Below are 22,109 nucleotides of genomic sequence, written 5' to 3'. Positions count from 1 at the left end.
AAATCCCACACGCTCGCGTGTTGTCTGATGCCAGGCACGTTGTTAGAGATCCGCGTCTTTCCCCCGCCTGCCATGTGCTGTTAGCACAGCAGCGCCTGGGTAACATTTGGTCTTCCCTGCACTTGTAAAGTCCCCACTGTTTAATCAGCTTAAATACTCAGCCTTACCACTTCAGTCAAGAAGCATTTTAAAGCAGCGCTTCAACTGAACACTTCATTAATGTAATTTAGTTAAGAAAAACAAGTTCCATCAGTTTTTGCTAAAAGGATGTCCCAGTGTATCCTTTTCATTTCCTATCTTGTATCTCGTCTATCTGAATATATTACAGGGCTGGAATGTGATTGCCTATTCAGAGCAAAAGAAAAACTATCCTGATTTCTAGAGCATTTTCTGTCTCTGAAAAGAATATTATATTAGGTGACTGTATAGCCCAGGAGAGGGAGCAGACTCTGAAGGGCATTTCAGAAAGAGGGTATACATACACCAGTGTAGAATAAAGAAATATCTCGTACTCTGGCTGGAAGAAAATTCTATTTTGTTCTGAAGAGAAAAACAGGGGAGGGGTTGTATTTTTGTCATCTTTGGTTGTTGAAAGATATTAGGGTTCTTTAAACAGATATCCCAAACACACTGTCTTTTCGTCTTGCTGAAGTAGATTTCCAATGAATTGTTGTATCAGTGTTCAAAACCAGGGCCAGCCTTGAATCACCGCACGGTAGAAATAGTTGGCGTGGGTCTAGCACGTTGGGCTTCACACAGCCCATCCTCGATGTCCCCCTGAGCTGTCAGTCACACAGGGCTGTTGTGTGACTGACACATATTCTCCTTCGCCACTGTTTCTACTCCCACAGTCTGTACTTTCGCCGTATTGGTGAAGTGTTCACCTGTCGCAGAGAGGTGGCGGGGGAGGGGGGGGGTTCGGAAGGAAAGATAGTAACCTACAAACTGATTTTGCCGACCTTCTGCAGGCTTGGGTAACATGCTCGATGGTAGTAGGTGGGTGGAGTTGGAGCAGGGAGATCAACGGGGCCCGTAAAATATAGTGGCTGAACACCTGCCTTGGGCTTTATTGCCTGGGTTTGAATCCCAGAGCCACCACTTTTACCTCTTGCCCCTCGGCGGGTGACCTAGTCTAAGTCTGTTTCCTCATCTGTCGAAATAAGGGTCATTAAAATGAGAAATAGCTGGCAAAACACTCAACACGGTTCCAAATACAAAGGAAGCGCCAGTATGTGTTAGCAGTTGTATGAGTTACAACAAGTTTTCAATGATTTAGCGTTTGGATTCCTTGCTTTCTGCGCCTGTTTCCATAGATGTGTTAAGAACTGTCTGTACTGATGCGTGTGATTTGTTTCTTTTCAGAGTTAGCTTAAGTGACGGTAGCGACAGTGAAAGCAGTTCGGCTTCTTCACCCCTACATCACGAACCCCCGCCACCCTTATTAAAAACCAACAACAACCAGGTAAATTGCTGGGTTTGCATTCTTCAAGACTCTGCAAAATTAGGTGTGATCATTTTTACAAAGCACACAAAACTTTATTTTTATTTTTTAATGCTTATTTATTCTTTTTGAGAGACAGAGCAGGGGAAGGGCAGAGAGAGAGGGAGACGCAAAATCAGAAGCAGGCTCCAGGCTGTCAGCACAGAGCCCGACACGGGGCTCGAACCCACAAACTGTGAGATCATGACCTGAGCCAAAGTCAGACATTTAACTGATTAAGCCACCCATGTGCCCCAAAGCACAGAAAAGGTTTTAGTCCTTAACTAAAAAACAAAAACAAAACAAACCCTCCCTCTTGATATCAAATAAATGGGAATCTACAACCCTAGGAATAAACACACAGTTGGGGTAAAAGAGAACTTCTGTTGTCATGAAAAGTGTGTTCCCTCGGATGGGTTAATTACACGGATGCCGGTAGGGATGGTGACAGAAAGTGCTGCTCCTGATTTCTGTATGTTCTTCCCCCTCCTCAGCAGTAAGTAGGCTAATTTAATGAATTAGAAAGACTATACCTGTTGAAGCTAGTATAAAACCTGTTTCTTTGTTTTACTAATTGACAGTAATTTACAACTTTAAATCTTTCATCCTCCGTTTCCTCATCCGTAAACGGCGATATTACTACCTGCCTTGCTGGCTTCTGAGGGGGATGATAAATAATATATTTGTGAAGAACAAGAGGTCCTGCTCAGACCTACTTGGCACTTTAAGGTGATGGGCGTAGATTTTATTAGTATAGGTGCTGTGTCTCTGTGTGCTCCTCCAGGAAAGAAGATCATCCTTTGGGATTGTAAGAAATCGTTAATAAAATGCAGAATAAATAATGGTCATTATCATTGTCCTAACTTGAGCAAAAGGAAGACATTAATTTAATAGCCAACTCAGAATATAGTTATTTAGATAAGGTCTAGGCAAAACTTTGAAAGTTCTGATGAAGAGCTTTTGTCAAACAAATGATTAAGACTGGGATATTTTAAATACTAAAACTAATTTCAAGGAGCATGAATATTGTAAAAGCCTCATAGTGCATTGAGGTGATACACTCATTTATGTAAGCTATTCTTATCTGTTTGTCTAGGCAGATTCCCTGTGACCTCTAGAATAATTGCCTAATCCAAGTTATCATATGAATATTATGAACTTGAAAATAAAAGAACTGTGCTTTTCGGAAATTATTCTTTTCCACAGGTGTCCTACAATTTTAAACGGCCTTGTCCTTGAACTTGTGATCGTTGCTTTACGGGGAAAATGCGATTCTTTAGCTGACGATGTTTTCTTTAAATTTTGCATAAAGCATAAGATCTCGTAAAAATTAAAATACCTCATTTATAAAGTTTGCCCGCAACTTAAAGCCTCCATTGTGGAGTAGGGATAATATCAGTGTTGCCTGCCTCACCAGTTAACATTCAACTGCAGTTTCTTTGTGGCCTACATGTGAATGCCAGCCCAGCCTCATTGTGTTACAGACTGGCTCTTCAAGGGGTTAGTACATTCTTCCTCCCTATCCTACCTCCCCGCACCCGTGTGCCCCCCACCTCCAGTGCCCGCCATGCCCCCACCACACATCAAGCACTTCAGGGACAAGTGAAGACTAAAGCACATAACCATCATCACCAATCAGTTGGGAAGAGCCCTAGGCTGGCTAACTAGATAACTTGGGTTTCTTTTGTAAATTTGTGCTTCAGTATAAGCTGGCAAAAGAATAGAATTTGGACTTTGAATATATTTGCATATTTAATTTAAACCTATGGAGCCCTGATTTCCGCTTCCAGTGGGGTGTGTGTGTGTGTATTAGAACCAGGGTCCCTCATGAGCAGCCAGAGTGGCACTGTCGGGAGTTAGGGGCATTAGGTATGTCCCTCCTGAAGCCCCCCATCTTGCCTTTAGAACTGCCCTTGAACACTTCCTGGATGGGCAGTCTTGAGTTGACTTGGCTCAAGTCTGGGCTTCAGGGAAAGGTTTGGATTCTTTGTCAGACTTTTTTTTTTTTTTTTTTTAAACCTGTCTAGCAAAACGAGACTGAAAAATGAATAGTATCATCTATCTGGTGAGGGTAAAAATTACTTTATCCAATTAGATGGCATACCACTGGTTCCTTGGCATATGTTTATTCGATAAATGTAGCTTCACACATGTGAATCATCAATCTGTCAGGAATACTCAGTTATATGTCACTTCCTCCATGCACCTATAAGCATAATAAGAAAGTCCATATGCTTTCACTTTGAGCTAGTCTAGGGTAAGAAATACACGTACCACAAGAGCTCTAATCTCTTTAGAGCATTCTTGGAACTGAGAGAACAAGAAAAGGTTTTTAAAACTTTGTTTAGTATTGATTTCTTAACCCCTCAAATCACCTGCATTGGTTCAGGTTTGGTGTTATCCCTTTGAAGTCCGTGTTGTAAGACCTCTTAAAAAATTGCTAATCTTATTCTCCATGCTGATGAAGTGAAATAGTAAGAATTTCTTAAAAATATAAAAGTCCCCTAAATTTCACCCTCGGATGTGTTTTCAGTCTTCATTTGAAAGTATGCATGAGAATTTGAAGTTTCCCGTCAAATAAAATCGATGAAAACAGACCTTCCATTTCACGGTTAGGCCTTCTTAGTGTGAATTTCCTTCGTTGCTGTGTGTCTTCACATTTCTATAAATTACCAGGCAAAGCCGAGTTTGCCTTACCCGTTCTCAGTTCTTCCAGGGACTAGGGAAAAGGGAAAGTGCTAATTGAGTCAAACATTTTCTAACTATTGAAAAAAAGTGAACAGAGAGCCACATGTCAACAAAGCAAGTAATTAACCTGAGTATTGTTACGAGCTGCTAGCGATCATTAACATGAAAGACCGATCAGAAGAGGATCCATCTGCTGAATAATTGAGTTGTCAGTCCTCACAAAGGGATGCAGAAAAAAATAATAATCTTGAAAGTCTGATTCTCAAGCCATATCCTCAGATTAAGGATCTTCGCTCGGTTTTCTGGGACCACCATGTGTAGAAACGGTGCTTCTTGGCCGTCTGGGTGGCAGTTTCCTTCAGTAAAGCCTCGTCGGCAAGAATAGTGAGTGCTGTGCCATTTTAACCAGAGGTGTTTTGTTTTGTTTAACTACAAACCTCCCATATGTGTGAATTTCAAACAAAATCAAAATTCCAGATCCTTTTTGGCTGAAAGCATGGAGGAGAAGGGGGTGGGGAAGAGGGGCCTTGAGGGAAGGAAGTGCTCCATTGGACCCAAGTTAATATTCAGAATATCATAAATTACCTATCCGCCTGCAAGGCATGTTGAAAGAAATTAAAGAGTCTGTCTAGTTAAACTGGTTTGAAATAAGCCCATGGAAGACAAGGTGCTGTGTACTTTTATATTCTGGAGTCGTTTCCTTAAAGATAAGAAATGATCATAAATAAAACAATTGTCTTCAGCTTGGCTCAGCTCTCTCAGAATGAGGTTTTGACAAAGCTGTTTATTTTGGAGCAGGGAGAGATCAAAGAAGGAAGATGAACTGAGCCCTCTCCGGGCAGCCACTCAGTAACTTGAGGCGGATCACTGACACCCGGAGCTTTTGTTCCTGCCACTGAAGCTTCAGAAGAAAGAAACTAGGATCTCAATGTAGTTTGGCCTTCTGTGCTGTCGCACTTACGGAATGTGTAGGGTGGGACTCAAGTGCCCTGAATGTTCTGTTTTCTGCTCTGAAGAGAAGGTGGTAGAACTCTCTAAACCTAGCCAGCAAAGTTGCATTACAAATACAGAGCCCTTAGTCACTTTGACCCCGGGAGTGCAGTGACTGACTTGGCCCCCCCCCACCCACCCTCCGAGTGGGACAAGATAGGGACACAATTCAGTTTTCTAGTGCATTAGGCAAGCACGCAGGCACTGTTTTTCTCTCTGGCCTGAAATCTCAGCAGATTGTCTCTGCTTTGCCCCACCGTGTGGTCTGAGTTGGCGAGGAGTGCCATCTACTGACCTACTTACTCCTAGGTCTCAGAGCTCTGAGTTTCCCTGGAGGTCTCATTTCCAGCAACAATAGAGAGAAGGAAATTCTGAATGTAGCGGAGTGTTGGGTTTCCTGTACAGTGCAGCACGTGAAAAACGATTGCCTTGCCCCACTGATTAAGTAATTTCCTTGTGTTGCCCAAAGCATTGTATTTGAAGTGAGTGAGCCTGGTCAGATTGGTCATCTGGTTATCTTAATGTGAAAAGTGAAGAAATGAAGGCAATTCTCAGGAAAGGCTCTGTTAGAAGCTCACTTCTCACGTGCGCATCATTCTAAATTCAAAGGAAAAGATATCCTTATGAAAGCATTTGGTCTTTTCCAGAATGTCACGGTCCTATCCTCAACAGGTAAAATGTTTATTGGTAGTGTAAAATTTTACAGCTGAATGGGAACCTGGACATTTTCTTGTTCATCTCTTCGATTTCGTCTCATTTTTTTGAGGTCCGAAATGTTAAATAATAGGGCTATGGACCTGAACTTGAGTTTCTGAGCCCAGTCAGTGCTCTGTCCCCCACAAATTAAAAGTGAACTCATTTTAAAATCATTTTTGTATTATGGAATATGGTAGATTTTTGAATAGAACTATGAGTGTGTGTGTTACAGCAGAGAATGGATAAGGAGCGATGGGAATATGAGACATCCATTTATTCATTACTTATTTACTTTTAAATGTTTGTTTGTTTTAAGAGAGAGTGCACGGGAGGGGCAGAGAGAGGGAGAGAGAATCCCAAGCGGCCTCCATCCACACTGTCAGTACAGAGCCCAGTGTGGGGCTCGAAGCCACGAACCATGAGATCATGACCTGAGCTAAAATCAAGAGTTGGATGCTTAACCTAATGAGGCATGCAGGCACCCCAGGAATATGAGACTTCTTAAATATATCCTTTATTTGGCATTTTCCTCCATAATATTAGCTTCTGAGATTATAACTCACTTGGTAATGAGGTTATCATGAAAAAGACAAATTACTTTGCTTTTTCTGTTTATATACATTTGTAAACACTCATCAATAAATTCAGTGGATCTCAGCAATTTGAAACGAGGCCCATTTAAAAATATTTCCCTCATAATCCTCAATTTCGAAGACTCCAATAAATCAGCCGTATTTATTAAATAATAATTTGTTTCTCCTTTTTATTAATTAGAAACCTAGCTCCCCACGGAAGCATCTAAACAGCATGCCAAACTACTGTTCATATCCTACGTTGTAATTGGTTCCTATAAAATGACAGGCGCTTGCTCTTTTATCACGGGTAGACACATCATTTCTTGAGCCATGGAAGATAGCCCTGGCTCTTGATTTCTTGGGTTGGAGGATGCCAGGTTGGGAGCAACCAGTATAACTGATGGCCATCTTCATTTTCACAGCTGCATCAATTTAGTGGATATGAGTAATTTTTAGAATCCGAAAGACAGGTACTAAAAAGGGGCATTTGAGTGTTTGTTTTATCATCCCTAGCATACTGAGCACTGGTAGTCATGCTGAAACAGCAGAATGAATAAGAAAAAAAAAAAAAATCTTGCCGGAGGGGACTATAATCTCGTATAACTCAGCTGCTGTGCATATGTGTGAGAGTGTTGTCACAAAAAAGCAGCAGCCTGGGAAGCTTAGATCAATTTCCTTATCGTCAACTTCTTTTTTTAAAGTCTTTTGGCCTGACTCAGCATTTCAGATATAAGTCCTTTATTTTCCAAGAAAGAGTAAGATTAGATGAGACGAAAGAAAATGTGTAAAGGAGACTTGCTGTTTGGGAAGTGATCTTATTGTAGGACATTTCATTCGTAAGTGCCTTTGTTTAGGTGGCAGGTCAGCTACGAAGTGCTTGAAATCGAGTTTAACAGCGTTCTCTTTGATCCCTAGATTCTTGAAGTGAAAAGTCCAATAAAGCAAAGCAAATCAGATAAGCAAATAAAGAACGGGGAATGTGACAAGGTAGGTTTCCAGGGCGTTCTATGAGTGCTGCAGCACTGACGTGTCTTCCATTTCCTTGTGTTTCCCTCAAACATCCTTGGTGGTTCCCCTTTCATTTCTGCATCGGAAGTGCCCAGCACCACCCCCACCCCCCTCACCAAATGATGAGCACTTTTCCTCGGTGCTTTGTAGTTGATTTTCCAAGTCTTGCTTAGATCTTCAGCGTTAAGCTGGGCCCATATGCTACCATTTGCCACGATGCCTGTATTGCCAAGGGATTTGGGGCACACTGAATTGGGAGGTAAGAAAATCATGGTGGAGGTAGAGGGTTGAGGAGTCTCAGCCACAAGGGAGCAGGACGCCCGAGCCTCGTGTAATGTGCTTTCCAAGTGTGCATCGTGCATTCGACATCTAACTTCCAGACCTGTTGCGGGCAGGGTGATAACACGCTCTGCAGGATCAGGCTAGGCCTGACTAAAGCTTCACCAACCTTTCCTTTGCCTTCGCTGCAAACGACGCTAGAAAAACCCATGCAGTTATGCTAACAAAGATTCATGAGTCTGAGCATATGGAAAGAGAGGTACGCTTCTGTCCTTGCAAGGGAGCTTTTGACAAACCAGATGCTAATATGGATAGCGATCTCTAGTTTCCATAAGACATTCTCTTCTGTCACTTCCTATTTACTGGCGATGTTAGGTATGACCAGGAAAGCTTTTTTTTTTTTTTTAATAGAGTTTGTCCTGATGTAATTGGTAATGTGCATTTATACTCCCATGTTCAAATTTAGACTTTTTTTTTAGTTGAATCTTAGTTAAAAATCTCCTGAGATGGAAGAATTAAAAAAAAAAAAAGTGATAGCCTGTGATAATATGTTTAAATTCACAATTTAGGATTGAGTACCCTTTCTCTCTGTGGAGGGTGTTACCAGGAGAGGGTGAGTCTGCTCCTTTGAATCTTGTTGAGAGCACATAAGTGCAAGAATTGCCCCTCGTACAAAAGCTGGCTTTATACGAGTTGGCCAGGAGAGACTTGGTCTGCAAAGGCCTCGGGTACCGAGTCCACACAGCCCCGGGAAGGGTGGTAGAACGGGGAACCTCCACCTGCTGCTTGTATGTTCCTGTTCATTTCTTGTTTTGTTTGTGGATCGCTTCCTAAAGTGCTTGTTCTTTTGGGGGATACTCTTCTCTTTCAGGCCTACCTAGATGAACTGGTGGAGCTCCACAGAAGGTTAATGACGCTGAGGGAAAGACATATTCTGCAGCAGGTGAGAACTGCTTTTTAGCAGGACCCTTTCTAAAAGCCTCAAGGCCTACTCTGTATCATAACACCTGGAGGTCACACCAACCCTACGCTGTCAGAAGTCTTTGGGGGGAGGGGGGCTCGTGGCCCAGGTTACCTCAAAGTCCGCTCTGCAGCTCCCGCCCCTCCCCCGGTGTTGCAGATGATGAAAACTGGGCCCTCGTGGAGGTGGAGGTGACGGTGCCGGATTGTACCAATGCCTCAGCCGGCTGACTGATGCTGTCATGTGGGCTGAAGGAGGGGATAATGGAAGTGCAGAAGCCTTTGGGGCCAGGCTTCTAGTTTCATGAGAAAACAGTGATAAGAATGTCAGTCAAATGGGATAAACATTTGCGATTTCAATTTAGTAACCTTTTGCCAGTGCTCTTCTGAGGGAAATAAATATCTTCCTCGTTTCTCTTATCTTCTACAACATACATCTATTATTATGAACTCAACTGTGAAATTCTTGTGGAGTGGGGAAACTTCTATTCGTACAATTTGATGTTTTGAGAAGATAAGGGTGCTTTTTAATTTTACTATAGTTACAGTACACGTGTCCGTTGCGTTAACAGTGGCTATCGATAAAATAACTTAGTTCTTTAACACCCAAAGAGAAGGTTGCGTTCTGAATTCCAGGGTGGGTTTGTAGATTATTTCACTGTTTGAAATTTTGTTTTATTACTACTTTCAAATGACTCGAAGGAGTACTTAATCTACCCCAGCTGTGTGTGGGTTATCTTTTTTTAATGTTTAATGGCTGATGGTCACATTTATATTCTGTGTACATTTTTTGCTGAAATCTATAAATACATACTCTCGAACCTGCCAAGTTCCCTGATTTGTCTGATACGCTTTTTAACCCTTCTAGAGTTTCAGATTTGAACACAAGGTTACAGACCTACAGTTCCTAACTGGGACGAGTTGGATTTCTTGTGTTTCTCTGTAAGCGAGTGCAGGGAGGGGAGTGGTTTACCCTAAGAATTACTCCAGTCCTCTGCTGGTGTCTTTCTTCAACGTTCTTTTGTCGAAATGAAAATTGTTCACCTTGCCATTTACCAATTACTTGGGGTTAATTGACTGAATGGTGATGGTAAATCTATTAGTGGATAGTCCCGTCCCTTTCTATCCCCTTTTAAACACCAGCTCTGAACCACTGTGGAGCGGTTGTCCAATAAAGCTACTAAAGCACAAGCTGGGCCCAGATAGTGAGTCTCGCCGGAGAGCGGAACAGATGTTTGGGCAGGGCTGGGACACCTTCACAAAGAACGCCCAGCCATCAAGGGGAGGAAGCAGGCCGTTGGCGAGGTCTTACCTTGGGGTGTCGTTGGCATTCCGATTTCATATTGTCCTTTGATTTGACCTTTGAAAGAATCGTGAGGCAAGGTGGCCTCCTGGAGAATTCTATCGAAGTGGATTACTTTAGTGTCCTAGAGGGAGAGAGTGACGGCTATGAATTTTTAGCCTGGCATCAAGGCGCTCCAGGACGCACAGCGTTTCAGCCTAATTGCATTCCCAGGCCGGTTGAAAGCTCTCAGTCTTTGGCCTTTTGCCTCGTAATGCAGCTGAGGCTCGTGATTATGATACCATGATGCATGTCCTGTCACGGTTTACTGCTTAATTAATTCCTATTGTAAAACATAGCACTACTGAGGACTAATGTTATTCCCCACCTCGAGAGCTGCTCATCTCATGGAATTCATTCCACAGCGTCCACGTCTTCACCGCCGCGCGGGCCTGAGCCCCTGCGACGGGATGTCTGGCGAGGCCAGGATCCCATCCTAGGTCTTTTGCTATCAGACGCATCCTACCAAAAAATCTGGTCTGACGGTTTTATTCGGCTCACAGAAAGTGGTTAATGCCTTTGTTTTACTCTGGGTTCATGCGGTGCTGGCCCCCGGTTTCTAGCTTACTGAGCAGAAGGTACTGGATCAAGAGAGCCTGTGTTCCGAAGCCACTTTTCCTTAGGTTAAAAATATAGTACAGGGGATACATCCAAACCCAGAGATGTGAGTACCGAGGACTGCCGAAGGATTTGATTTTTCTTCAAACCGTGCATTCCACATTTATTTGGAAAGGGAGACCCAGCACCTCTAACCTCCCCAGCAATTGAGCTGAGTCTGGATTGGCTGCTTCTTAGGAGGAAGAAAAAGCTCTAAGGAGAACCACGCTTTCCTCAGAAGACGGGTTAACTGGCTAGAGAACAGCTCCTGAACTTCTAAAATTATCTTCAGGGAGGTGGAAGTGAGTGGTATATTGGGGTATTCCTTCTCACAACATGGAGAAGCCTCCCTGAGAAGTCTTCTGCTGAGAATCATCACCTCCATCTTGGGAGATCGCCTCCATGTTACGGAATCCCCCGTGGCTACAATCCCGAAGGCCTGCCTCTAGCCCCGGGGCAGGACACTCAGGGTCCCACGGTAGACAGCATTTCCCTGTTGGTAGCCAAGGCGATCCTACAGGAAGACCCGAACGTACCTCAGGCAGAAGCGGTTCAAGCAAAGCGTGTTCAGTACTTGCCCTCAGTGAAAAGGCTGCTTTGGGACAGAAAGAACTGTGGTTGGTTTGGTTTTTTTTAATGTAATTAGACCAAGAACAATGCATCTACCTTTTTATAATTAAAAACCAGGGTTGGGGAAAGGAGCCACCGATTTAACAAGTGGATCATACCCCCCTTTAAAAACCAACAAAAAACCCTGCCTGCCTGGTACCCCCTAAAAGGCTTCTGTGGCAGGAAATAATCCAGCATGAATGTTTTCACCATAACCGTGATCAGAAGAATGAGTTAAGCAGCTGAGATACTCTTCCTTTTCCACTACGTGTACACACCGTGTGCCCTTGCCTTCCTTCCTTATCTATAGTCACTCTTTTATTATTATTATTATTATTTGGGGGAGGCCTTTACTGTTGCAGAATGATGCAGGGTGAGGGCACCAAGGTGGGGCCACACCGCATCAGCAGAGCAAGGTGATGCCTATAGAGAGGCAGACAGCCATCCTCGGAGGACCAGCGGGGTGCTTTTAGGCCTTGTGGCTCCTGTCATCAGAATAAGACGGGTTGATGCTGTGCTTCTGATGTTCTAACCATCAGGATTCCTGGAAAGGAACCCACATTTATTTTTCTTTATGAAGTCTTTACTTAATTGAAGACGTGGGTGCATGCTCTAATAATTCAAGTCGTTAATGCCGTTCCCTTTGGCAAGTTGTCCCGAACGCCCCGCCTGCTGCACTACTGGTACTTTGAGGCCATCTCTGCATCTACCTTGATGTATTCTTACAAGCTCCCATAAAAGTGTGGGGCTCATTTAGGGAGATTGATCAGGTCCCGTTCATTTCTTTGTTTGTAACTGCAGGCGGGCGCGGGCGGGGGGGGGGGGGGGGGCGGGGGAGGGTGCCGCGTGGGGAAGAGGTAGGAGGCCTGTCAGCCAAGCCCTGGAAACCTATGAGACACCCCATCCCCTGGCTGGCAAATGGGTTTATTTGCTTCAAAATCAAGCAACTTTTTCTAGAAGGTATCTTTATTGCTCTGTTTTGTACTTACTGTTAAGTCATTAGCTAAACGGAGTCACAGAAAGCGATTTTCTTAAAGGAGTGAGTTGTCATTTCAAAGGGAAAACCTAGGACTATGTTTTACCCCTACATTGTGATTTAACTACTCTCCCTCATCTTCTGTTCGCCCTGCTTTCTTTCCTTATCCCTGCCAACTTTTATTATAATTATTTTTTAAAGATTCAAGTAAGCCTTTTCTGAGTTTTAGCTTCTGGCATTTTCCCTGCTTCATTTGTTTTAGTGTCAATGAAATGGCTAAGAGTCAATGAGGGGAGGTGGAGAGAGCACTGGGTCTGATGGTTCCTGTGCTGTCCAGTTACCTCCTAGAACATTAAGGATAAGTTTATATGGTAATCATAATCACGTTTCCCTGATCTGTGTCACAATTCCGTTTATAAAGAAGCTTTCGTTTATCCTATTATCTTATTGGACCCTCTTGCACATCTGTGTCATAGGGAAAACAGGTGCTGTTATCCCCATTTTACAGAAGAGGAGGAAACGGAGGGTCAGAGGTTATAGTGTTCTGTGCGATGCCATTCAAATAGTGAGCACCATCAGAACTGATACACATAATTTGGGACTCCATTCAGAATGCTTGGTCACTTACCCAGTGGCCAGCAGTCACACTCTGGGACAATTGTCATTTGCCTCCCCTGGGTACATTGAAAGCCTATTTTTTCCTGTCCTGAAGATCACGTATTTTTACTAGGCCTATGCTATTTCTTTACAATGTAGCGAAAAAGATAATTTACTCTGGAAAGCACCCTTAATTCAATTGCTGGTCAACACATACTAAGTATTTGATTGCCTTGAAAAGTTTGTGTGTGGACACAGCTGTGTATGTGCCTCAGTATGTATGTAGATGTGTGTGGGTGGCTTATCCAAAGCTCAATAACTATTAATAAAACAAACGAGTGTCCGCCTTCCATCTTGTTAGTGTTAGTAAGTTCCTGCTTGGTAAGTCCTTATGTGAATGTAGTATTTTAACCATAACTGGGAACAGCCTTTCTAATCTTTTGATGCATGAGCTAGAGATAGAACCCTGAGTCCAGGGGTTTAAGTAAGGCCCTCTGTCTACCTACCCACCCCCCACTCCTCCACCCCCGCCATCCACCCATATAATAGGTGGTCAATGTAGTGGCTTAAAAGGTGTCATTGAGGGGCAGTCGGTTGAGCGTCCAACTTCGGCTTGGGTCATGATCTCGCGGTTTATGAGTTCAAGCCCCGCGTCGGGCTCTGTGCTGACAGCTCGGAGCCTGGAGCCTGCTTCGGATTCTGTGTCTCCCTCTCTCTCTGCCCCTCCCCCGCTCATGCTATATCTCCCTCTCTTTGTCAAAAATCAGTAAAGCATTAAAAAAGTGCCATTGAGGGTGTAGACTCCTTGCCCTTCTGCTCTGCTATCTTTCCAAAGACACATATTCACTGTCTGTATCCTTCTTAAAAATTGTCCTGAAATCCCAGCGACTTCTGACAAAATAAATTAAATAGCAGTATCTGCCACAGGCTGCAAGTGGGTCTGGGGAGGCCAGCGTTTTAGCTGGGCATGTTGCCACTTCCAGAAAAATCCAGCTTCCACTAGTAAAAAAGAAGGGATAAATGGATGTTAGGTAGACAGGTTGCTGTGTCTGTCATGATTTCACAGTGAGAGTAACTTTTTTTTTTATTATGAAACCTGTAGTTCTATCTGTAAAAAATAGTTCCAGCCATTGAGTAAGGCAAAAGCAGCTCAGTCTGGAGCTGTGTGATTAGTTGGATTGGGGTTCAATATGTCTTTTATGCTTCTGTGGAAGTCAAATATGTCAGGAATGGGGGGCACATTTTCTATGGAGAGCCACTGACCCATAGGGAGTTCACAAACTTACTGTTTTTTAAAGAAAACTAATTGTAAGAAGAGAGGGTCAAAAGTTTCCTTTCTGCTGCTTTCAACCTGAAATTAGGTAATGTAAAACTCCACTGAATAAATGATAGGTTACATAATGAAAACTGTTCTCTTCTTTAAAGTTATTGAATGAAAGAGAATGGGAAGCAAGTGATAGGAGGGGAGTGGAGGGTTCGCCAATTTTCTCTGCAAATATTTTTTCTTTCATCCTGATGTTGATTTGTTTTCTCTCTCCCACAAAGCTTGCTAAGACTAACCCCCCCCTCCATCCCAGCTTACCTACAACATACGTCTCTAAAATCCATGCAACCCCAGCACAGCGCCCATTTTGGATAAAATTACTAGTAAAATAAGAATGGAGAGACACACAACACGAGGAAAGATTCTCCCAAACCAGCAGTCAACATCATTCTTAACCTTGAAACCTTAGAAGCACCCTCGTGTAAGCCAAGGCAAGACAGCAACAGTACCTTCTGCCATCTCTTTCTGGAAGTTAGAGCCAATACAGTAAGAAACGAGGTATGCCTATTCCAAACGAGGAGACAAAGGCTTTCCTTTTCTTTTTATAGATAATGCATTTTCTAGATAATTCATTTTCTAGATCATACGTATTACCCCCAAGTATTCAAGAGAATAAACGGAACACGACTCTAATAAGTATAGGTTTTCCTTCATTTTGTTGAAGTATGACAAAGTGGATAGCTGGAGGAATTTTAACAGAGTGAATGTGTCTTTTGTGACCGGCACCCAAATCAAGCAACAAAACAGTTCCAGCCCCTTCCAGTTCCTCCCCATGGTCTTCAGAGGGTGGGATTGTAGTTGGCTTTTATTTTTTTCTTTGTGGGTTTTTGTACTTTCTAAGCTTTCAACAATAACATAGTCAGAAAGAGAAATGATCATTATTCTGTGTGTGTGTATGCGTGTATGTGTACTTTTTTCATAAGGAGTTTTGTTATTTCTAGGATGGAATTTCCTTACTCTAGTCACTATCCATTGAGTCTGTAACTAATTTTGAAAGGGGTCTTGAAATTGCACCTCCCTCTAACCACCCATACAGTAAAATAGTCTATTGAGGACTTGAAAGCAGAAATCAGTTTAAAGGATATGAATGATGAGAACAGGTATTCTGTTCTCATTGAGAATTTCAAAGAGTTAACATTCCTTTGGCTTGTTACCAAAGTGGCTAAGAGAGGGTTCCTTGCCATCAATGGCATAGGACCTTCTTGCCATAAAGGAGAACATCAGTCTCTTGGTTCTATATTTGATCCCCTCCCGTCCTCCCTCCCTCCCTCTCTCTCTCTCTCTCTCTGTCTGTCTCTGGCTTTTGATGTCCATTGCTTATTTCCCAAAATTTCTCTTCTTTATTCCCCTAGATCGTGAACCTTATAGAAGAAACTGGACACTTTCATATCACAAACACGACATTTGATTTTGACCTTTGCTCGCTGGACAAAACCACAGTCCGTAAACTACAGAGTTACCTGGAAACATCTGGAACATCCTGAGGATACAACAACTGGATGCATCAAAAACTATTGTTTTGTTTTGGTTTTTTTTTTTGGTTGTGATTTTTTTTTTGTTTGTTTATATGAAAACACTCAGAATGATGCAACCAAAAGGGAAAAAATAAAAATCAAACAACCTTCAGCTTTATTTTTCTTTAAAGCCAGTCATCATCTCTTGATAAAGGAGAGGTTAAGCAAACCAGCCTCAGCGGACCACTCTTCTCTCCAAGGAAATCCCCGGGAAGAGTTAGCCTGGATAGCCTTGAAAATAAATCAAACACAACACAAGAAAACTTAAAGAATGTGTATGGTATCATGTATCTCTCTCTGTGGCGGTTCATTCCACAGGACGAATGCATATTCAACACACTGCCTTATTACATAACTGATCTATTTATTATCGCATACAGATATTCTAAAGTCGTTGAGGGAATGACACCACAAGACATTATAAGTACTTGTACTTGGTCCCATGGATGCTCTTTCAATGCAGCGCCCTTGCCATCCCAAGCCCAGTGACCTTACTTGTACACCGTGCCACTCTCCACCAACTTTTCCAAGTCCTTTTACTCGTTGCAGTCCGCATTTGCCACCTTTTGTTTTTCCAGTTCCAGGACACAAATGATCAACTGGGGGGACCAAATTGCCACCCTGATTTTCTTCTTTGTGGTCTTTCTTCTGAGAGTTGGGGCCCAGCCCTTGGCTGTATCCATATAATGATCTTGGACCATGGTAGAAAATGCACCAAATAGGATCATATGAATTGTTGTCTAGCCTTAGTCAATAAACCTGTAGGACTTTTAACCAAGTGTACCTGTAAACGTCCTGCATCCAGCATTGTTGAGCTGTCTTCAACATTCTTGTGTCTGTTTTACTGTTCTAATACTAGATAAATATGGAAGTAAAAGCATTCCACAGGATCATCGTTTAAAAAAAAAAAAAAAAAAGGAATTCTGGTTCTGTTTTCTAAAGAAATGTAGAAATTCTTAATTTGGGTCTATTTATTAGAGTTTCAGCTTTCTTCGGCTGCCAGTGTGTTCTCCATCTTTACCATAAAACCTGGAATAAGAGATTTTTGTTCCTGTATGATCCTCTTAGACTCTTTTATATTTGGAAAATGAAAATCTTTCTTTGGGGGGAAGATTCTTGGTTATTCTGCCATAACAGATTATGTATTAACTTGTAGATTCAGTGGTTCGATCCTGTTTAGTCACTTGCTTATGTTTCCAGAAGGATTTCTTGTATTGGTGAAAATAAAGATGGCTGGGGAGGGGGGGGATATTTTTGTTCTTGATGTACCCTGTTTTAAAACTAGAAATCTGTCCTGTGGCATGCAAAAGAAAGCGAATTATTTTTAAAAGAAAAAAAAAAAAAAAACCCGAAGTACTTTTGGTGTCATTATTCCATCCTGTCCATAAGTGGAGATATGCAAAGTGAGAACAGCTCATCTTTCAAGTTTTTGCTAGGAACTCAACCGAAAAGAAGGGGAAATGAAGAAATACTTCTGGATCCAAAGGTTCATTCACTGGATCAGCCTTAAGAAAGCCTCTATGTGTGCGAATAGACCGGTCTCTAGGCTCTCCCTTGTTTATTCCCATGCCAGATGCTGTCTTTTCATACAGAGATTAACTAGTGTCTGTACAGAAAATGGGCTTTCCAGACCCATTCTTTTGGGCAGTAATGTAAATGCAGATTGATAATGAAGTTATTTCTGCATTTTAAAAAGGGGATTTTTTTTTTTACATTGTTTCTTTCTATCCAAAGACACTATTTTTTTCCTTTAAAAAAATTATAATACAGCCATGCTCCTTGTAAATTACTTCTGAAGCGTCCTCCCCAAGGACAAGTGTACTTTTCCGGTAATGTTATGATTCTCGATGGTTGGCATGAACCGCCCTTGAAGCATTTGTTGTGTGTCCCCTACTCAGTGTTTAACTCCAGAAACACTTCTGGAGTCATTTTGGATATAAGGTGACTGATTTGTGTGGTTTTAGGCGTGGTTTTAGTTGTGTCTGGTTCTGTTTTTAACTTTGCAGATGAAAGGGGGAGGGCGATGCTTATATGAATTGTTTGCAAAATTTAGAAATCTTTAAACGTTTCTAACTGCTAATCCACATATTCTAATTAAGCCAGAAATGGATGTGGTTTAACTGAAATATCTGTGTAGTGTAACTAGAAATGTATATATGTAGTTCGGGCCATTTTTATTTTTGTAACTAAGTTGTATGGCAAAAATGATTTGGCGGCGTGACCATTTTTCTCGTTCCTCTGGCTGTTTACCAGGAAACTAGGTAACATAAGCGACCAAACAACAAGGACAACAAGAAGGGAAGCTACTACAGTGATAAACTTTAGACCTAAAATTTAGGCAATAAAGCAAATGTCTTCAGACTCTCGTCAAAATGTAAGTTTGTAAATTTAATAACGAAATTCAAGAAAACTTCCTCATGGACACAGAAAAAGGAGCTGTCCACAAAATTTCCAGAGTGAGAGTCACATTGTTGATTTTTTGCAAGTTGTATTCTTACTCTCATCGAATCCTTAAATGCAGAAATAATAAATCCCCTTTTGATGAATTTCAAATAGTTATACTTCTCTTCAAGTAACCCTCTCAGTTCTGCCATGTTTATAAACACCATTGAAACCTGTCAAAAAATATATTTGGCACATGCGTATCCTAACAGGGGCGTTGGTATTCTAAGCACAAAGGAAAAATGGCAGGGTTTAATTTCTTAGATAGATAGGTTTCAAATAAAATCAACTGGGTGATTGCGAATATGGTTTGAGACAGGCTGAGTATGAGAAGCTTTCTTTAAATTTTCCTCTAGTACTTTGACCGGGGTGGGGGGGGGGCAGCCGGGTGCGGGGGGAGGGATGTGTGTCTAGAACTCCACCCCCACCCCTAATAAATTAGTTTTTGCCTCTGGTTTTGCAGCAGGATTATGCTTCCATCCTAGTTAGCATATAGCAGTCACGTTAGCAACGAAAACGTTTGCCGTTATAAACACCTTCACTGCAATCCACTTCTCCCTCTCCCTTTATGTAGACAAACAGGCGTGTCCACATATGCTTGCATATCGTGTCCAAGTAGGGGAAAGCGTAAAAAGATCGGGAGACAAAAACTCTACAAGAGACACCTAGGCGACTGTGCGAAACAGTTTTGAATTGCTAAGCCAGTGTCTCTGATCTGAATCACGATTCCCCTTTTTGTGGAAAGAGCCGATAAAATTGGTTTTCTTCCACCAAAAATGTTTCTGCCGATCCCTTTTCCAAACCCAGCTAACCTTTCAGAAAGACAGCTCAGGCCTATGTAATATCCCACATACCGTTCGAAGCCCCACCGTTCCAAGGATGTTCAAGGTAACATACCTGTTTATAAGAGACTTTATTCTTAAATGCTTTAACTCTACCTAGGGGACGGAATTGGGTGTCCAGTGGTGGACGTGGTGGCTTATGTTCATTTCTCTTACTTGTGGGAGTGATCGGCTCAAGACTAGTTTGCTGTCCGCTCATTTCGTTCCACCTTTAGCCTTTTGTGTTCTAACGCTACGCACTGCACACACGTCCCGATCTTGCGCCAGACTGTTGCTCTAAAATTAGGAATGCGATGCCGAGACCATTACGGCCGCAGTGAATGTTGAGTTGCTTCCCATGGTTTCGTTTCGTCTTGAGCTGGAAGTCTACATCTTTGGCCCCTTTTGTTTTGTATGATGCTTTTGATCGTGTAGGCACAGCCACCCCTGGATGTTCCTTGTAAAGATGCCTTGAGGAGGTCGATTTAAAAGGAAGACAAAGCCACCGCTGTCTGTAAACTGTAAATATGTATTTTGGCACTTGTACCGCAGTAGGTGCAAATCGAGTTCTGATGGAAATGCTGACAGATCCTTCATGGTGGCCAGAGCTACTGTGCAGTGCGGAAATAAATGAAGCAAAAATGTATTCTTGAGATTAACAGTGCAAGGCCAGTACGTTTTATAAATCTGTCAGTATCTTCTTTAATGGAGTATGTGCAGTGACGTTGAAAGATACACTGTGTATGTGTGTGTAGAAGCTATTCTGTGACCTGCAAGGCATTCGTAAGATGTATTTCCCATTTCTAAAACCCGTGTTGAAATATAAGTACAGATTGACAGAAATAGGTGTTTTACTTAAATTCGTATCTAATCTTCCGTGGCTCCATTTTCTTTACAGGATACAGTCTTACTGATTTGTTAAGAGGCATTTGACCAGAGTTTGGTTTTGCTTTACATACAGGGAAAAATGAGCCCTTAGCTTTCCTCAAGAAGTGATGTTGCTCCTAAAAAAGAATGAATGGAGAAACCAGAACCAGCTGAGGGCACAGCCCAACTCCCATTCATCTTTGAGCGCCCGGTGTCCAGCACCATTTTTGTGTCCTAAAAGTCATTTCTGAAGCAAAAAAATGGCGGGGCACATTCTTAGAATAAAACAGTTGACTTGTGCGTGACCTTTTCTCTCTTTCCCCGTTTCTCTGGAAGGTTTGGTTCATAAATTAAACAATGGGCTATCACTAGACAAAGCCCAACAAAGGCTCTACATTTAGCTTAGCAGCAAGAAATGCTACCTTGATTAGACAGGAAGGAGAAACTCGACTTCAAGAAAGAGAATAGAATGCTTTGAGCTTGGCAAATAACCAAGGGAGTGGATATAATGCTGCGGTTAATAGTAGACTTACATCAAATTTGAGAAAGTCACCTTATCTTCAGACTGCCAAGCCACTGAGGAGATTATAGTGGACCGCCTTGTAGGTTACCAGCTAGGAACTGATTTCAGGTGTGGAAGCACCAGTCCCGGATGGGCTTGGCTGGCAGCTGAGCTTTGTAATGACCGTGCTTGAACCGAACTAATCCCTTCCCTTGTTTCGGCATGCATACTCATGTGTTTATTTTAAAATAACGGCCTTGCCTTTTCTCCAGCATGGAGGAAGTCAAGATGAGCGGCTCGGTCACGCCGAATGAAGACAACTCCGGATGTCGTCTCCAAGCGCTGTCACCCAGGAAGGGTGCGGAGCCGCCGCTGGCCCCGATACGCTTGTTCCACCGTCTCTCAGAATCGTATGCCCACTTGGATAGGCAAGGGGTCCCGGGGAGAGATGGCTGGTCAGCCAAGGCCTGGCGCCCAGACCTGCCCGCTTGGTAATCCAGGGACATGGTGTCCAAAACTGACGGGCATGTTTATTCTGACTGGTGGAGTCACAAAGGGTATTTTATGGCTTTCCTTGCCCGGATACCACCCAAATAGAAAAGCCTGAGCCCATTTCAGTGCTGCTGCTTTCTCTGCCAGGTAATAGTATCCACACCTTCCTGTTTACGCGGTCCCCTTTTGTAGCGGCATTTCCAGGCTTTTCCAGAGGTTGTTAAACTTGCCCTGGGCTGTCAGCTTAGCCTCTTGGTCTTAATTTCCCCTTAATTAAACGAGGGTAACCAATATGGTTCCCAAGGGCTAGGGAGAGAACTGCGTCGTACAGACTGGAAAACATTTCAGCAATTATAACTGGGCCCTGTAACTGTTAAATAACTACAGAAATGGCCTACCACCTGAATGGGAAGGCTGCTGAGTCCACTTTTATAATCACTCAGGGCACTGGGCGATCTGCACAGAATAGATGGCCCCAAGGAGTGGGGAGAGGTGGGGGAGCAAAGGCAAAGCTGTTTGCTCATTTCCCCCTCGTGATGATGTCTTCGACCACATGCAGCCCCTGCCACAGAGTTCTGAAGTTTCAAAAGGGGAGAAAAGGATAAATCCAGGCCATTAAAAGAAAATAATCAAAGCTATTGAAAAGATAAAACAAATGCGTCGCCCTAAAAGGGCCGTCTGTGCAAGTAATAAGGTTGAAATAGTGATACTGATTTCCTAGCAGAACGGCGTTCCTCACACATGTGGTTTGTGTATCCGCGTCTGGGTGGGTGGTCCACTGAGAAGTACTAAATGCAGCAAGATGGCTTAGTTGTTGAGCAGCAGAGGGAAGCTTTAGGACAGGCTCAGCCCGTGGCATCTATAGCCCCCGCAACATAAAGAGGCTTTCCTTTTGCTTTGTTCCAGGAGGGAAAGTTTTAACTTGGCTTAGTCATTTAAATATGAGTCTCTATTCTGCACAGAATTAATCAAAGGATAGGAGTTTTTTTGTGTGTGCGTGTTTTTTTTTTTTTTTAAAGCACACCCCCTGCCCCTCATCCTAGCCCTAGGGGGTGGGATGTATGGCATTGAATGGAATAACTCTCCGTTTGTTCTAATTTATCCCCTGGGTACTAGGCAATGATAAACATCTCCCTTGAAAGTGATGCTATTTTAAGTAACACCTCAGTCTAGATTGGACAGAAAAGAATATAAATTAAAGGTACATATTATGAATCTAGTCCCCAAACACCGATGGGAGATGGGCTCCCCAAAGGCACATTAATGTTCATGAGAATGATTAAAGAAGTACCCTCAGTTCAAGGTGGGATGGGGAGGCTTGTTGAAGGAGACTTGCTTCTACAAAGAAAA

General features: G+C 42.7%; 1 protein-coding gene across 2 annotated transcripts in view; it reads left to right on the top strand.

The window, feature by feature from the left end:
* MLLT3 (MLLT3 super elongation complex subunit) overlaps positions 1-18,181 on the top strand; it is a 288,054-nt gene extending 269,873 nt beyond the window's left edge. For both annotated transcript variants that reach the window (XM_045469466.1, XM_045469467.1), the window contains exons 8-11: positions 1,363-1,462; positions 7,345-7,416; positions 8,588-8,659; positions 15,474-18,181. In XM_045469466.1, coding sequence (XP_045325422.1) covers positions 1,363-1,462; positions 7,345-7,416; positions 8,588-8,659; positions 15,474-15,605 — 376 coding nt within the window. In that variant the 3' untranslated portion in view covers positions 15,606-18,181. The remainder of the gene's footprint in view (positions 1-1,362; positions 1,463-7,344; positions 7,417-8,587; positions 8,660-15,473) is intronic.
* Positions 18,182-22,109: the final 3,928 nt, after the last annotated feature.

The sequence above is a fragment of the Leopardus geoffroyi genome, chromosome D4 (genome assembly GCF_018350155.1).
Source record: "Leopardus geoffroyi isolate Oge1 chromosome D4, O.geoffroyi_Oge1_pat1.0, whole genome shotgun sequence".
In the NCBI taxonomy this organism is placed as follows: Eukaryota; Metazoa; Chordata; class Mammalia; order Carnivora; family Felidae; genus Leopardus; species Leopardus geoffroyi.
The sequence above is the reverse complement of the archived record's forward strand: the minus strand, read 5'-3'. Positions and strand labels throughout refer to the sequence as shown.